The sequence below is a fragment of the Pithys albifrons genome, chromosome 15 (genome assembly GCF_047495875.1).
Source record: "Pithys albifrons albifrons isolate INPA30051 chromosome 15, PitAlb_v1, whole genome shotgun sequence".
Taxonomy (NCBI): Eukaryota; Metazoa; Chordata; class Aves; order Passeriformes; family Thamnophilidae; genus Pithys; species Pithys albifrons.
The window spans coordinates 5990560-6009617 of NC_092472.1; the positions used below are offsets into that span (position 1 = coordinate 5990560).

The 19058-nt window shown below is 39.1% G+C and overlaps 1 protein-coding gene across 11 annotated transcripts in view; it reads right to left on the bottom strand.

Annotated features, from left to right (window-relative positions):
• The window catches only part of TENM2 (teneurin transmembrane protein 2), a 585930-nt gene that overhangs the window by 299383 nt on the left and 267489 nt on the right, over positions 1–19058 (bottom strand). For 7 of the 11 annotated variants that reach the window (XM_071570617.1, XM_071570616.1, XM_071570613.1 and 4 more), the window contains one exon: positions 3580–3663. The exons of the other annotated variants lie outside the window; for them this stretch is intronic. In XM_071570617.1, the coding sequence (XP_071426718.1) occupies positions 3580–3663 (84 nt within the window). The remainder of the gene's footprint in view (positions 1–3579; positions 3664–19058) is intronic. 11 annotated transcript variants of the gene reach the window in all.

Below are 19058 nucleotides of genomic sequence, written 5' to 3' on the forward strand. Positions count from 1 at the left end.
AAACTCGTATAATCCTCTGTAAAGTAAATCCACAATGAAAGCAGCAAAGTGAACTAAATTCCTCACTCCTGTGACTTAAAGAGAATTATTATGAATGCTTTCTACAGTATCATTACACAGTATTTAAATGCAATTTTCAACAAAGTAAAAGAACTTGTTTATATCTGGAGGCTACTGGACATCTCCCATTGCCACTGATGGTCTCAGATGGACCACAGAGAGATCATCGTCCCCAGTCAACTCCCCACACAACCAGTTGCATTCTGTCTTTGCATCTCATAAGCAGAAGATAAAATCCAATTAGTTTTCTTCCCCCAGGAAAAACTTAATTCCTGCCTTTATCAAACTACAGTTCAATAGATAAGAACCTAAAATTACTTTAAGACCTTACTTGGACCGACCTGCAGGACAGACAGTCCTGTGCTTGCTGCACCAACCTATCAAATCATATTCTAAGCAGTACACTATTACATTTATTTTTCTTTTTTACATTACTCAGTATTATAATACCTGGGTCCTTTAAAAGCTTTTGATAAATCTCTGAACTTTCATTCCATTATTTTACATCTTTAAAAACCCAAACAAACAAACAACAAAAAACAACAACAACAACAAAAGACCAGCACCAAAACCAAGGATGGCCTTATTCTTTTGTTTAATTTTGTTTTTAATTCTGAATGTTTAATATGAGATAGATTTGAGATACTTGGGGGTTGTTGTTTTGATTTTGCATTTCTTTAATCTACTAAGTATTCTCCATGAGCAGAAATATTTACAAGGTGAGATTTTGGGCTACTCCAAATAGTAGATGGGGAGATACTTTTTTTGTAAGACACTTGTGTCCTTTTTCCCTTCCAGAGTCAGAACATGGATCTGACAACAATCCTCCTGCCTGAATTTCTGAAGCACTGACCATTTGAATACCCATGGTCAGCACTTCACCTCCTTTCCCCCACAACCTCTTGGTCTGCACCAGCAGCACTTTCCTCCTTAGCAAAGTAAAAGCCGAGCAGATCAAGAACCCAAAGCTTTTATTAGACCACAGCCAAGCAATCCATGCCCTGGGTGAGCACACGCAATAACTGGGGACCTTCTAAACAAAGTCTGAGGGCTCTACTTATGGTGCTACAGAGAGTCCTCTTCTGTTGACACAACTCGCTCATGGGAAGCTTTGCAACACTATTTGGATGCACTCTCAGCCAGCTGAGGCTTCAGACCAAGGTTAGTGCCATCTGGCTGATTTTGGCAGCATCCACATTGATGTAAAAAACCCCCTATGACACTGTTTGAAAGGAGCAGAGACAAGGCTTCCTTTTGATAAATTCCCTCAAATTCTTGTCATGATACATTTGGGTGATATCAATGCCAGTCAGCACACCTGGGTCTAGAACTCACTGCCCCTTCCTAACCACATTTAGAGCACGCAGATTACTGGGAGTAAGTTTTTGTGTTGCTTGTCTCAGTTCAATTATTTTCTTAAATGCATATTTACTGTCAAGCCAGAGGCAAGAATTAATTTTATCAAGTATTTTTGAGTTGAGATATAGTTACTAATATATTCTCACATCCTTCTTAGTTTCTAGATCTCTGAACAAACACAGTACAAAAAATTAAAAGCAATATATCAATCAAAATTGTTGGAATTGGGAAGGGTATCAGGTTGTCAGGGAATATAACTAAATCAAAGAGAAACAATATTTGATGAAAAGCCTCAAAGCTTCAAATGAGAAAAGACATTTTTCATTTGGATGCAATTTTTTAGGCAAAACCTTTCTGTCATCTTGATAAATGCACTCCAAAGTATTATTCTTGGAGATTTAATACAGCTTAAATAGCATAACCCATTCATTCCACCTGTGCCAAAATCCCTTCTGCAACACCAATAATCAGGATGCTCCAAAAATGCAGAGAGATGTACAAGATCATTTCCATCCCTTATTAATTTCATCTTTATTACCAACCATATACATACCACCTTGGGCAATTTTTTGCATTACACATCAGCATTATGGAAATTTAATTGCTCTTCCAAGTGCTCTGGCTCCCACTCCTCCAAGCAGCAAGGAACAAACAGACCTTATCTCCAGCTGGAAAACACACTGAGCACTCGTGGGCTGCTTTAACTATGAAATGGTCACAGGTGTTCAGGACTTGCCAGAATCTGACTTAAGAAACTGTCCCAGTGCTTGGTCAGACACTGAGATTCAAAGAATGCCATTCACAAGGCTTTGTTAATTATCAAGCAATACTTAATCAGAAAGCAAAACTGGGAGTGATGAGAAAACCTTGGTTTAGGTCTCATGCAAATATTAAACAAGCAGAATATTATTCTTGATTAGGGCCCTCATTTTGCAAAGTGTTTCCTTCAGTGCTGAACTGAAGGGCCCAAAAGAAAAGGTACCTCTCATTTCTGTGCTGGGTCACAGGTGCAATGGGAGAAAAGAATGAAGTAACAAACCACTTATTTCATCTCATTAGGCAGTCAAATAGAAGGTAAAACTTGCAGTGTTGAGGACAAAAGACTTGATAAAAAGTGGCCCTTGCTAATTTAGTAAGGTACATGCTGATACTGCAGTCAGTATTGGTGCACATACCCAGTGAATGAAAACCACTCCTGGAATTCAAGGAATGTCAAGCCTAAGATGTCACTGAATCGTTATCTTTGTACAAAATTCCTTAAGAGGTCTTTGGATTGATATTACTACAGTTTGGCAAGTTTTTTTTCTTTTGCAGGTTTTTTTCCAAACATCCTCCTCCTCCCAAAGGAGTTTTGCTCTCAGGGAAACAAAAGGTATGTACATAGGTGGGGAGGAGTGGCAATTAAAAAAATCCTGTCTATCAATGAGGGGGTTCCCTACAAAGCCAGAAACACCAGCACAACTCCCTGATTGCTCTGCACAGCACTCAAGGTACAAAACTTCAATGACCATCAAGTGTGATTGTCTGAAACGAAACTCTTAGATCAAAAAAAATCAAAGTAAGACTGAAGATGAACAGAGTTATCACTAAATCTTTCATGGCAGAGTCAGATTTAAGAATCTCTGAAGAAACATGGATCACATGCAAGGTTGCATCAATGAAAATACAAAAAGTGCAACTGCCTTTGTGAAAATAGTGCCAGATCCATATTGTGTTTAAATGGAGCCTGCGTGTACCAAGATCCAGCATACAATCAATTGGGTTGGAAAAGACCTCTGAGATCACCAAGTTCAACCCTTGGTCCACTCCATCTCTTGCATGTCTTAGCTCTGCCCTCCACGGAATGATCCCCATAACAAGGAACATCAGCAGCTCAGGAAAAACAGCTCCTTCAGTGAATACTCCCAGTAAAAACCCCCACCCCTCATTAGTTCAGTCAAATCAGGAAGGGAACATTCAACACTGAAACAGAAATAATAGTAAAGAGAGATCAGGTTTACTCAACAGAATATAAAACACCCAGAAGGAAACAACAAACAAAGAAATCCCACAACACACAATCAGCAGGACACAAACAGGACAAGATCATTGCACAACACACAAGTTCTAAACTAAGTTCTAAGTTGACAAGGAATAGTTGAAGCAAAATGAAAACCTTACGTATGAGAGAGTTCTTTGTCTCAGCCAGCTGCTGCCAGCTTGTCTGTCTGTCTTTCAATTTCTCAGAAAGGTGTGTGTGAAAATCTAAATGAAATAAAACAAATAACAGTTTAGAGATGGCTCTCCTTGTCTTCCATTCCATTCACCTGTGGTGCAATTCAGCCAATAAAATGTTTCATCTCCTCCCACCCACAGCATTCCTTAATAATAAAAAAAATACATTACTCATTATTATCTAGAGATTGAGAGTTCTTATATCTTGTTGTCAATGACATATAAAAAGGGCATCATTAGGCACAAAAAGGACTGAGTGTACAAAGATGTGCCTTGGCATGTGTCAGAATTCAACCTGAAGGCCAGGGCAGTCTCCATCTGTGCTGTACAGAATGTGCTTAAGCTCACACTAAGTAATTTCCAGTGTACTGTTACTCCTATAGACAGGTGTGTATCATCACATCCTTCTGAAACCAAACTCTTAACATATATTTGGAAAATGGAAAATTTCAGGGGTAATAAATCACTTCTTGCATGTTTATTTTGCAGCTCTATGATGACTTTTACATTGACTACCATTACATTGACTACCAACATAAACAGGCTCATTCTGCTGCATCCCAACCAGAAAGGATCCAGTCAAACTCCACTATGGCAAGGAGAAATTTTTTGCCTAATAAACTCTCCAGCTCTAGGAATGGAGACTTTATTGCATTAAATAAAAAAAAATCCTTTAGTTTTAAATCACCTTTCTGTTTGACTAAAACCAACTAACTCAATCCCAGATTTTGAAAACATGAAGTAACCAGGAGTCCTCTCACATTTGAAAAGCACAAAATCAACAGAAAATTATTACTGAATTTCATAATAACATCAGGAGAGTTTTCTGATGTAGGAAACAGGAAACATGAAACATATTTTTGTCTATTTACATGATTTTCCTTGCACAAACCAACAGGACAAGAAGCCTAATAACTAATGCACAATCACTCCAGTTCTTGTTGTTCACTGTCTTTAAGTCTCCCCTGGGAAATGATTTTACTTGGTACATCTCAGGTTCAAGTCCTTCATAATTTTCATAAGATAACAATTTACTCTCATATTCAAGACTCACACAAATCAACAACAAATATACACTCTGCATACCACAGCAATTTATTGGATGCTAAGAAAAAAAGCAATGCATTGACATTTACAGATACAAAAACAGCTGACCAAAACAATAGAAAATAAACCACTTTGCACACTAAAAATGTAAGACAACAATTTAAGCTATTTGTTAGGAACACAAATATTTTGCTGCAAGAGAAATAATGTGAGGAAATGACAACTTTGACTCTTATATCACCAAATTTGGGGGGGAAAGGGATTTCAAGGGACAAGTTACACACAAAAGTCAGACAGAGTTTACTAAACCAGCCAAATGTCCTCTTGCCACATATGAAATTTAATTTTGATGTGGTATGACCACACACTCTTGATGATAGAGACTTTTGATTTAAAAGCAAGGAAGGAAAACAAGAGATTTTCAGCAACATTTCACTTATCAAGATAGTGGAGTTATTTCATGCTTATCAAGAAAGACAATTCAAAGAGCAATATGCAAATGAAGGTGTGTGAAGGGCAGAGCACAATCAGTATCAGTGTAAAACTTTGATAAATGAAGAAAAAATAATGCGCCTTTTTTGTTTCAGTATTAGTAGCAATTTCGCCCCCAAAACATAATATTTGATATTATTTTCATACTTTAAAAATGGGAGAAATTAAATATAAGTAAACACATGCAGGGATATATCAAAAAAAGTTGTGGAGTTGTTTCACTGAGCTTTTTTTTAATGTGAAAATGGTACTAAATTCTTAAACACGGCATAATTCTTCTGTGGTTCTCAGAATTCAATTAAACCAAACCATTTTAGCAGTTTACAATTTTACAGTTTCTGTTCTATCACAGTCTATAACACGCAAAGCTTTGACTCCTTTACTGTCTCACTTTTTGTTTCAAGTTTTGCTTTCGTTTCTCTCGCAAGAGGTAAACCAGAATTAATCCACCAACAGCCCATCCACTGACATTTTCTCACACTTCCCTTCAAGCCTTTGTGTGTTGCTGAAAGGGCTGTTTTCTCTCTCACCTGCCCATGGTCACCTTGGGAATATTTGATCCTTCCCAAGGATACAGATGAAGGCAACAAACTTCCCACCAGCAAGTTTAGCCATCCCTCTTTTTGTGGGAAACATCTAAAACCAATGGTTAAACATAAATATCCAAGCTCTGCTTCACCAATAATTAAAAAAAAAAAGAGACAAGTTTGTCACCAATGCCCGAAGGAAAGAATATTTAAATGTTGAGACACTTTCAAATAGTGTCACCTGAAGGGAAGTCTCCAGGGGTATTCCCTTCCTCTGACACTCACAGGGAGTTAAACCTAATTGCATTTAGGGTTATCTCTGGCAGCTACTCTTGGAATCAACCATCCTCATGAGGACTATTGTTCTAACTAATCTACTTATTAGGCTTTTATTCAGATTTAGTACAGTCTTTTATAAAAAATATCTCAAAGGGATACTAATGGATTTTGCAATTATCAGAGAGGAAAGAACAGACTGTGACCTACAATCTTTGGCCTTGCCAAAAATTAGGAAAAAAATCTTTTTTAAGTTAATCTTCAGATCATTAAGTTAATTGTGGTCCCCATCAGGCAGCACATTTCCATCTGGAAAAGGTAAAAGCTGTGTGGATTTGCTGTGTCCTCCTTCACATTGCCCTAAACCACAACCCGCAGTGCCCACAGTCCTTCTGCTCCCACAGGCACTGGCGGGGGGAAGGAAAACTGTTTTCTGTACCTGAGTGGCAAAGGGGAAGGAGTAGCAGCTTTCACCTTGCTGTCTCAAACCCCAGTTTAAAATAAAAATCAGTGCTGATAGAGGTAATTTTAAATATCAGTAGAAATATTAGCAAGTGTGGTAGTTAGGGCTTTAGGCCTCAGCCAGGCCTCAATTCAGCAGGCCCAGAGGATGTGACAGATCAGAAGGGACAAAAATCACCTGACTTAAGCAACCAAAGAGGGATTTCATGTCATCTGACATCATCAAGAAGTATAAAAAGAGATGGAGGTGGAGCTTCTGTCTCTTTTGGTCTTTGCCTCAGCCCCGTGAGGCCGCCCCGCCCTGTCCCTGCCCAGATCAGGCCTCACTGCCATCCCCGCTGTGTTATCCAGGGAGGGCAACATTGTCTTGTTAATTTTTCTCCTCTCTTGCTGGGAGGTTTCTCTGGAAGAGTTGTTGGAAGGTTTTGAGGGGTTTGGGTGGTTGGAATCTGTATTAATTGGTTGGGTGACTCAGTAGTTATTATTGTTAGTCTTTTTCTCACATTTGTATATTTATGTATTATATTCTGGTTTTAATTGTCTTTCTTTTGCATAATATAAGAAGTTTGCTATTTCAGGGTTTAGTGTTGTTTTTTTTCTCTCCCTCCTTTTCCCTTGGTCGGGAGGGGAACCCTTTCTCTCTGTGTTGGGCAGTTGGGATTCTGACAGCAAAGGCATTTGAGAACAGACACAGCCCCTGCAGTTCCTGCCCCAGTCCCCAGTGAGGCAGACAAGGTTGGACCAGCTGTTTGCCTTCTGATTGCTCAGCAAACTCATCATTCTCTTGATTCACTGTTCATCTCTTCAGCTACTCCAAACCATCTCCTCTCCAGGAATCAGCAGCCCTCTCTCTTCTTTCTCTCCCTCTATCCCCAGTTTTCTTCCTTTGGAATTTCCCCCCTTCCCAGTGCTCCCTGAATGGATACTTCCAACTATGCACTAGGAATTTTTACCCTTAGTTCCCAGGAACTCTGGCATTTCCCTGTTTAGTATTTCCCAACAGGCATCACTGAAAGCTTGGCTGCCCATCATTTCATATGTGCTCCACCCTCTAAGAGGACACTACACTGTTTATGGTTGGGGTTTTTGTTCACATAAAAACTTCCGTGAATTTTATAAGACTTGTTTCTTCCACTCATAATTCTTATGCTTCTGTCAATATTCATCTAGAAAATAACTGTGGAACTTTAAATATGACCAAAGCCTAAATATCCTCCCAAGCTTTGTTCTTATTTTCCCTCTTCTATTTATCAAAGTGGCATAACCCAATTTTTAGTGGTAATAAACAAATAAAGAGACGGTTTATTTTATCAAGTAGCACTTCAGAAACACTAAAAAAAAAATCTTACAAAGAAATACCCTGAGTTTCTCAAGCTGCTTCCCCTCCCTCTCAATATTTGCACAAAAACATCCAGTAACAGACTTGCTCCATTCCCATCACACCAACGAGGCTGAGTCTTGTCCCAGCTGTCTCTGATTTCATTCCTGTTGAGCAGAAGCTGCTCATTTCTATGAGCAGAAGCTGCTCCTCTGTTAGTGCCTCAGTATATTTTTATGGTTTCTCACTCCCATTTATTGATGATCATTATGGTTTTTGAGGAATAGAACAAAACCCACAACAACTGACAGAACACTCAGTACCAGGCAGGTCAAGGCTCTACTTTGTCCTCAAATAACCTGGTGGGGGTGGGGGTGGTTTTCCATCACACTCTACCCCAAGACTTCAGAGCAATCCAGGTGGACAGATCTAAAAATGTGGTACCTCAATCTCTACACACACAACTTTCCTATGGTTGCAAAAAAATTACTGAAAAAAATTTTAAAAAATCAGTAATGAAAAAGCCATGCCCAGAAGTGTGGGAACACAAACTGTTCTGCAGCAGGAAAGCCACACAACTTTTCCCATGTTGTCTTGACAGAATTACTACCTGCTGTATTACTCTATTATGTTCTACTGCTCATTTTATATCCAATGTTTTATTTTTTAGAAAAGTTGTGCTCATTTTTCTCTCCTCTGAAGCACATTCAACAAGTCAATTAAACTTGAAAAGCTTTACCTGCTTAGTACACTGGCAGCTCTCAAGCAGAATTGTTTTCCAATAAAAAACACCCACAGGACACATTTATGGGTGGAATTTGACAAAATAAAGTACATTAACACAGCACCAAATATTCATGCAAGAACAGCAAACACTACAAAGGAAAATGCCCTAATAGAGTTAATAAAAGAGCATTATAGTTCAGTGAACTCAACAATTACACCGTGTGCCTTTTCCTCAGCCTACCAAAAGTGAGGTTACAAAATGGAATTCTGAAGGATTTTTCACTCATTGCAATTTAGGACTTGCTAAATATTCCCAAACACCCCCAGCAGCAGATCTGCTGCTCCAGGAGCTGCATTTCCCCAGCACACTCTCCTGCCTTTTATTCAGGACACATTAAGCAATTAGCTGCATTAGAGGGAGCAGCACAGGACTCAAAATGACAAGCAGTTTGTGTTTCCACTTCCTCTGGACTCCTAAAAGCATCAGGATGTGCTTGTGCCACACTCAGGGACATCCATAATTCAGATCAGCACTTAGCAGAGTGCACAGAGGTGTCTATTTATTTGTGCAGAAATCTGCTACACTGAAGAACTCAAAGGGAACTGAAACCAAATTTCAAGTGGATTTCTTTAAGTCAAATTAATGGTTTCTTCTACTTTTATTTCCAAAAGGAATTAAATACAGACCCTGTTAAGTCCAAATTGTACATAGGAATGTCAACCAATCTCACAATTCTGCTTTAAGATTGTGCCACTGCATCAGTGGTAGTTTGGATGAATCTTCTCAAATGCCCCTGCACAGCCACCCCCAAACATCTAAAATATTCACAATTGCCTCAACACTGTCACTGACTCACAGAAAAAAAAGAAAAAAAACCCCTTCCAACTGAAAGTTTGCAACATTTTTGTTCTTCCTTATGCTGCTCCCTTCTGGTTTTGTTTAGCTTTGCCTTTTGAAGTAAAGGTCAATTTAACATCTCTTACTTCATGCTGTTAAAATGGTTCAGTGTCCCCAAACAGACCAATGACTCAGCTACGAGTCAGATCTCCACAATTTATAAAATCATAAGCCACAATTCTCATGGGAATAATTTACTGCAAATCAAGCTTCAGTCCCAAGCAGCACCTAAAGGTTCTATAAAGTTCCTACTTTACTCCAAGATCACCCTCTGTTCCAATGGTTATATTTTCAGATCAAAACCTTAATATCTTGAAAATCCAGTAACACTTTTACAAAATGACTTTTCAAATCTAACTAAAAAAAAAAAAAAAGAGTTTCTCATCCCAGTACCCTCCATAAATATGGTGACAAAACTCACGTTAGTGAAGATTTACAACAAAAGTGGTCAGTCAAAAAGTTTAAAATGTAGAGGAAACTGTAGACATTGTACCAATCAACACTTCAATTAAAGCACCTTCTGCTGTTTCTTGCAACTTCTGGCAGCACAAAAGATTGCAGAATTAAAAACATTACAGAGAAATCTAAAGACAATTTGAATTCTAAAAGTAACTCCATAAAAAGAATTTTTCTCCTTATTGTGGGATAAATAGTTTTCAGCTTGAAAGTGTAAAAAAAAAAAAAGGATAAATCAACCAGAAAAAGTTATCAGCCCATACTAATTTCCTGCTTCTTTTGTAAAATAAGGGAATAAACTCAAGTTAACTGCTCCTGATAAGACTGTCCTTGTTCTAATTTACCAACTAATGTCAGCAGAATGGAGCGCTGTGGCAGCTGTGGAAGGGACTCATAAAACAACAGAAAGGTTTTCCACCACAAGCCAATTTGAATAGTACTAAATTATTATAATCACGTTGGGTTTTGTGTCACCCAGCCCCTCCACCCAAACAAACAGCCAAGAAGTGATTTATTCTGACCAAAACCCAGTGTAAAGCTAAGGCATATGGGCAAGAAAGGTAAGAAGGCCCAAAGTGCTACCACATTAGTGACATACTGGGCATCTTCCCAACAACCTGACTATTCCACAGGTGCTACAACATCCTCTCTGCCTCCAGTGCTGCAGCTCAGCCAAAAGCAAGTCCCTAAGAATACAAAGGAAGTGATTGAGATCAGTGTTCCAGCCTCAAAAAATAAAACAAAGCTCTTGAAGCAATAACCTCAGCATCTGTCTGCCCCATTATGGTTATGTTATTCATTGTTGAGAATTATTGTTTGCTTTCAAATTGTTATGGCAAGTTAATTAATTGATGAGCCCCAAACACCTTTAGACCTTCTCCTGTCTACAGCAAGTTCCATTAGTGAAAAACCCCAAACAAACAAATTACAGTTTTCAAGTAATTTAGTTGGTAAAATGTAATTTGTCATCTGTGCCTGTAAACAATTTTGAAGAACTAAGAACTGACACTCAATTCACGAGCAGGCAAATTTACTGTTTCATTGTGGGTTTTGCTGGGGAAAAAGTTATGAAGAACAAGATTTCAGTCTCAAATTTTACCAAGGAGCTGCTGTTCAGCCCCTACAGTGAGATCACCCATAGCTTTCAAACAGAGCTATTCTTGGTATTTTTGATAAAGAAGGTAAATACAACCCACACAAGCAAAATCAAAGATATTTTATCACTTCTCTAGCCCAGGGAAAAGTACCAAATTAGAATATATGAAGGTAATCCTTGAGAATATCCCCTCTAACTCCAGGAGCTTGTCTCAAATTTATTGAAAGTTTTGTTCAACAGCTCTAGCAGGACTTTTCTGCCATCAGTGTCCCATGTCTGGCTCTGAACCAGTGTGAACTGCCAGTATTCCCAAAGCCCAGGGACAAGCAGTCCGACAGCTGCCCTGAATGTGCAGGAAGGAGATTTTGCTCATTTTGGATCTGTCATTTTCTAGTTTGATGTTGTACAGTTCCCACACAGGTTAAAAAGCAGCCAACAATCATTCCTTACTCACATTCTCCATGTCACTCACCACTGTGGAGACTCCAAGCATCTCACCAGTTCTTTTATAATAAAGAATATTAACCTATTAAAGTTATTTTTCACAAGGAAACTCTGCCATACTTGGGTAACCCATCTCACTGCTCTTACCATTTGCAATTCTCTTATATCCTTCTTTAAATGAAAGAATGAGAATTCAATATATTGTTCAATGTATGGACCTTTCACACATCTACACAGTGACAATATTTTCTGGTTTCTTCTTTAAATAAACTTTCCACTGGTTCCTCTTGTTTGTTATTAAGAGGAGTTGTTTGCATTACTGTAATTCCTATGGACAGCCTTGCACAGGATATTCCACTGTTGCAGTAACAGAACTTTCCTGAACATTTATAGACAATTCAGAGCCCCCCATAATTCCTGAACATTTATACACAATTCAGAGCCCACCGTATTTCCTCACCAATGTCACCTGTTGTTTTCCATCCCACCCATTTGAATAGTGAGATTCTTCAGGGAGGTTTCAGTATCGTTGTCTTCACTACACTGGCACACAGGAAATTTCCTGTTTTCCCAGTTCATTTTAAAAGCCTACCAAAATTAATTTGGCCCCATGAACAGACCAGCAGAGCACAGGAGGAGGAGGAGGAGGCTGTAACACACTCAGAACCCACCCCATAAATTCAGCTCTGCTATGTCACGTGTGTTGACCTCACACAGCATGGGAGGTGCTTCCCTCTGCACACAACGACTACAGTCATGGAATTGAGCTCTAAGGACTCTGCCCAGTTTGCACAAACCAAGCAGGTCACAGATGAGCCTGAAGAACTGCCTGGACAACCCAGACAGCCCCAAACACATCCCGAGTTTGTGCTGTGCACACTCAGGGACAAAGCATTACACACAGTGACTCAAAAGGGATGACGCTTGGAGCAAATACACAACTGCTTTCTGCGTGTACCAGAAGGATATTTATGATGTGACAAACTGCAGCATATTCTATCTAAGCTGCAAATACCGAGTCATGTGGTGATTGACCCAGTTTCCTGTTCATTTTAAGTGTATTTTTAGTTCTTCCTCGTTGATTTATGTTTTCATTAAAACCTGAGGGATATGTCCTTTTGAAGTGAGCTGCAGAATGAATGGACATGGGATGCTTTCCAAAGAATGCCCAGGCGTTTTCCCCAAATGTTTCCTCTCTCTTCAAGTCACGTGTCTAGTAGGAGCTCAACTCAAGAACAAATAAGCATCATTTGTTTACCCCTATTTTATCTTTCCTTCACAGGCATTTAAATGCAAATGTAAAGCAGAACAAACACCAACAAATGCATCGACTGGTAGTGCAGCTTAACTCCAATCACCACTGCCCTGCTCAGGGCCACAGCTCTGCAGTCAATGCTACCACTGTACTCTAACTCCTTTTTACAACTGAATTCATAAACAAGCACTTTGAAAATCATCCCAGTATTTACACAGGAGTGATGTAATTAATTTCTAGAATTTTGTGGAATGACATACAACATTTCCTGTAGACAATTTAGAAGATCATATTGGTTTAAAATAGAGCAGACAACCCACCTAAGGAAAGAGCCCTTTGAACACCTCCAATTGCACAGAAAACTCATTAGAAGGGTTTTCTTTTTGGAGAATAATGAGCTTAATTTGCAGTAAGTGGAATCTAATTGTTCTCAGATGAGAAATGTAAAGTCAAGGAAAGCAGGTCCACTGTTGTCAATTCTTTCTTTAGTATTGAAAAAGGACCATAAAACTTCAAAAGTTCTGTATGGACTCCAAAAGTTCAGAGCCATCCATAGCTGATTTTTTGTTGTTGTTTTGCTCCTTCTTTGCCACTAAACTAACCTACAACATTAGATTTTGTGTAATAAATAAGCACAAAATATTGCATAATGACCTAACTTCAAATGAACCCTGAATTACAGCAAAGATCTTGATAATTATATTAGGACAGTCAAGGTTTCCCTACAGCTTTCTGGTTTTCAAATTCAAGGAGGGCTATGTGTGTGATGACAGCTCTGCGTGCTCCTAAGACTATACTTACTTTATCCTGTCTACTTTTACATGCTCCAGAAATTCAGTTTTAAGCTGCAGTTTTCAAGTATTTTGTCAATCACAGTTTATCAAATGCATTCTGCTAAGGCAGCTGTCAGGACAAGATTCAGCACTGACAAGCTGTCTCAGCTCCTGTTCATTCTACCCTTAAGTCACCAACTCTTATTTTTATCTCTGAGGAGGAGAAATACTTGGCTAGAAAAGGCTCTACCTGTTCACTGAACAGGCAGTTGAGTCACTGTGTTGGCAAAGCTCCTGATCAACACAACGAGGAGCAGCAATAAATTCTCAGCAGCCCGTTTATGCCTCCCTTTTCCTTATCATAAGTGTTATTCTGAAAACACTCCTGGCACTGCACACAGAGGTGATTGAGTGCAAAGACACAGCGCAGGTTGTCAATTTATCCTGAAATAGCTTCTAGTGGATAGATAAAAGGCATCTAAACCAGAGCACAAGGCAGTGCTCTTACACAGAATCTCCACACTCCCCACAAAATATTCCAGGGGAAAAAAAATCTGCCCTCTGTTACACACACAAAAATGATGGCATCATTCATGAGTATTTGTGTTTATATTTCACTGTAGTGAAATATCAGTGCATACCAAAGTACTTTCTTATAATTTCTGGCAATTAACAACTTCATGGTCTCTGTATAAATGCTATTTCATACATCCTGAAATGGGATTCTGCCAAACTTGCCTTTTAGCATTAACTTTGTTGATTGTATTACCTAAAATAACGTTCACTTATAATGACAAATCATGACTGGGAAAAAAAATCACCTCCTCCACATCAGTTATTATGGAAATGCCATAAGACAGTTCACAGACAGCTTATCTCCAAATATTTTAGATAATCCAAATGGTGCCTTTTGATCCTGTACATGGTCTGTTGTGGGATGAAGGAGGGAATGTGAAAAGTACATCCAGTGTTAATCCACATCAAACCCTTCTGCTTTAAAGGGAACAGAAAGAACAAAGTTTCAGTCTTCATTAAAGGAAGCAAGAAAAAGGCCAGCTAGTGACTTGAACTTTAGAAGTGTTAAATTACATTTGAAACAGGCTGACATTTGAAAATTTCTAATTGTTGTCCATCTTTCAAGTGTTCAACATTGTCCATAAATGCCATATAAAAAGAAACAAAGCAATAAATGGGTCAGAGGCATCTCAAAACTAAGAGAAAAATCATTAGGATATGGACAGGATATGAACAGTGCCCCAAACACAGCATGGCACTGCCAAGCCCAGAGTGAGAGAAGGTTGGGCACAGAGCAGGAGGCAGGAGCAGGGATGCAGGAAGAGTCAGGGTGGGATGGCAGCACACAAACAGCAATGAGCAGCTGGGGAATCACTGCCCTGCTGTTTCACAGCACTGTAGTCTGGTGCTGTGACAGACCAAGCTGAAATCAGGAGTACACAAAGGGCTGTTGCAAGGTACCAACACACCCCAACTCCCTCCTAGGCAGATGTTTGTGTATGCCAGAACTGAAGTTTCATTTATACTCTCCATCCTCAAATAGCTTGGATAAAAATATTGGGACAGGTGAGCAAGGGCTCTTTGCCATTTCAGAAGGAATCTCTTCTACCTCCTAAATGATGCCCTTCACTGTATCACATAACTGAATTAAAAACTTGGATATCTGTGAGCATAGTGCAGATGATGTTCAGAGATCATTAACAGCTTATTCCCATAAATATGGGGAAAAAATACAAATACACACAAGGATGACCTGAGACGTAAATAGAAATCCAAGTCACAAATTTAGATGTCCATGCAAAAGCTGTGTCTCATGTTCACAGCTGGTTTTCCTGGTGAAAAATTGCTAAAAGAGGAACCACATCAGTCATTTCTCCCTGTTCATTGCACACTCTGTGCTGGCATATAATGGAGCAACAAACTAGAAAACCTTCAGGAAAAGTTGGAGTAGGAGATTTCACCAAAGAGCCAAGAAAGTGAGAAGACAAACATGCAACATAACTCTTAAAATAAAAAAAAAAATACCCAAACCAAAGCAAAAGGCAAACAAACACAAAACAACTCAAAAGCTGAATTAGAAAGGACTGTCCTGAAGAAATACATTCAGATTGTAATAGGTGGAGCTGAGCAATTTATTCCTCCAAGGCAAATAAACTGAGCACCTCACACATCCTTTAGGATTAAGGATATCATCCAAACACTGAGGCTCTCCTTAGAACAAGGCAGGGGAAAGGGCTGACCCTGGACAGAGGTTGCATTTCTTGTCCTTGCACTCCTGGGATGGCACTCTCTGTAAGAGCTTCTGCCTTCTTTTTGTGCTGGGCACAAACCCTGACAATCCCTGTTGCTCAGTGGATTCCAAGAGCACATTAGGATGGAAAGCTTCGTGTATAAAATCCTACATGCAACTTGTAATTTGCCAGCTAATGTAAAAACATGACAAGACATAAATTTAAGAACATTAAAAAGGAAATTTCGCATGCCAGTAATTTTTGAGACTTTCTTTTTTAGTAAAATATTGGACCAAGTTACATCAGTCAGTAAAAATTATTTCCACTTTTGATGTCTGCAATTTCTCCCAAATAAGAGAAGATGGCACAAAGGCAGAAGGCAAATCGGGTGAGTGAACAGGTGACTAAAAAGCTGTTTTCTCAACAGTGGACAGACGTGCCTCAGCCCTGCAGCAACCCCCCAGGGGTCAGGGCTTTTACCACAACGCCTCTGGTGCAGCTACCTGGGGACTGGGGGGTCATTAATCCGGGACATTAAATATTTCCCCGAGTCATCCACAGCCATGAGTTGTATTCAAACATCTGGGAGTAAGTCATGTATTAGCAAACAGAATTTAAACCCACATCTTTACTGAATGCAGTTATGTTTATCAGCCATAAAAGCCCGACAGCTGCTGACTCTGTTCCAACACAGAGAAACTCTGAGCTGTAAAACCAAGAGACAGCAAAGAGAGCTTGGCAACTGTGACAAAGCAGAATCTCTGTTTCCTAGAGGAAGCTGAAAATCCACTAATTCACCTTTCACCAAGCAGTGCATCATGATACAATTCACACATTCCCTGTTGAAGCAACCAGTGGCACTGTGACATTTAACTGGTCCTTCCCACCACAAAGGCTTTTTTTAGAATTACTTGGTCTTATGATTTCACCACAAGCATTTGTAACTATTCAAGCTTCCACACATCAAATCCTATTTTCCAGTCATGACAGATCCCAGATATACTCTGGTACACAGAGACCATCAGGTAAATCACAGATCTAACACAACTTCACAAAAGGGACAACTGCAAGGTGGAACAAACCACTTGTAAAAGGTGCAAGTGAATAATGTCCCTGCTGAAATAACCTTTTCACAAGGAGTATATCACAGTTTATCACCTTTGCTTTTGCCCTCTGACCCTGACAAAACCCTTTTAAACTGTTGCTTTGCTGGTCAACATCTCCAGGATACATTAAAAACCCCATATGGAAAGGATTTTCTTTATCCAACTTAGACACTAAACTATGCCCAAATTCGTTACAGTGAAGCCAAACCTTCCCCTCTCTACAGTCAGTGGAGAGAAATAAGCACTCCAGAGATGTTTTCAGAGGGGGTCTGTCCACCTAACTTAAACTCAGGACAGAATGGTCTTCCTCTGGAAAGTATCCAAAGGCATCTGCCACTCTCTGCTGACTCTAAAAGCAAATCAAGCACTTTAGTTGCAAAGTGGGTTCGTTAAGCACAACGGGGCTCAGAACTGTGTGGATTAAACCTGTGCTTTGGACACGTTGCTCTTCTAATCCTCAGAAGTGAGAGGAAAAACAATCTTGCTAAAAAAATAAAAAGGGTTCTTGTATGACTGGGTAATATAAACTGATCCAGCAAGTTAAAAATGCTCAATTTAAATGCCACTGAGCATGAACAACCCTTGGCTGCACTCAGGTATGAACAGCTCAGCCCAGGCAACAATTCATTCTGAAGAGAACTCAAGGCCTGTCACTGAGCATATTCCAGAGCTACTTCACTATTTTCCCAAAATTTCTGTTGCATTTTTCCTGCATTCTGAATGTCCAAGCAGTCCACTCATTGCACAGATCCACATTCCATAACACATCGCTGGTTTGAGGTAATCAATATATAAAGGGTCAAAAAATTCAAAATTCGTACCCAAAAATCATACCCAAGGACTTCAAATGGAGCACTGGAATATTCTCAATATTAAATTAACAGACTGACTTCTTGAATGATTGTTACAACTTACACACAGGACTTGCCATATACCCCATCACAAACAGAATATCTACAGCAACTGCAGAGGATGCCCAATAGTAATTAACAGAACATTCCTATGCTAAACTACTTATGTGCATGGCCAGATCCAGTGCAGCATTAGAGATTAACATATCAGTCCTATTTATTTGATAATTTACACAGACTCCCCAATTTTATTTCAAGGTATGCACAGCAAGTTTTTTGAAATTATTTTTGCAGACTTAAGTTGTGGATTTTTCCTGAACATCTCTGGTGTTCCAGGAGCCTCCACTTAAAACTATGAGATTAATGGATCCAAGTGGGAAATCCAGGATAGTTACTACACTGCATGGAGCAAACACAATATGTAAATACTACCAGAGTTTCCCTTACATTAAATTAGGGTACAAAGAAAGATTATATTAACAGAACTAGGATACATTGAACTAATTTACCTTCAAATATTAGAAGTAGTAAATTCTCTGCTCATTTGCAGTTTGCTAGGAAATCTCTTGATACTAAATATATTCATGTATATTGTTAATGTCAATATATATGTTCATGTTAATTTATTAGTTAATGCATTCTTATGTTACACTGTTCTTCACTGTTTCTCATGATTAATGAACATTATGTGTACTATGTTTATTTAGTTTTAAATTTTAATTATCTTGGCTTTCAGGAGGAAAAAGAACATTCTCATAGAATGTCAAAATGGTGCAAGTGAGGAATGGTAAAGTAGCAGTGTTATAAACTCTTGTTTTCTTCTTGTTTGGTTCATCTGAGGCAGCCAGATACAGAAACCCAAGGTGAATAAAAAGAACATTTAGGATTGGTTATTGAGATGTACCTGCCAGAGCTGTTTAATCAAGATGGATAACGTGTGCTGCAAAGGCAGCACTTCTCCCTTTCACAATCATCTTTGTAATTTAACTATCCTGAATATTCCTGAACTGCAAGAACTCTGGTTTTACCTTTTATCACCAAAACACCTAAACCCTCCTTGCCCTCTCCTCTCCCCATTCTAATCTGTTCCAGATGCACACACAAAACCAAAGCTGTGCGAGATCTGTGCCAACAGCCAGGGCTGCACACCCTTCACTGACAGCAACTCGCTGCACTATTTGCAGACTAAATAAACTCTTCTTCTGCATTAGGTTTACTCATCTCTCACATCCCCACAATGCTTCTTTAGAACTGGGCTGTAAACCAAAATAAATTCATCTATTGTTGTGTCATTAACCATAGTAAGCATTTTTCACATCCCACTTGTGCTCAGTAATTCTCCTGCACAGGCCCAATCCCCCACAAAACCAATCGCTTACACTTTTTTCCCCTTTATGATTTTGTGTCAGACCACAATTCTCTTCAGTTAAATGTAGATATCAACTCTGAAGA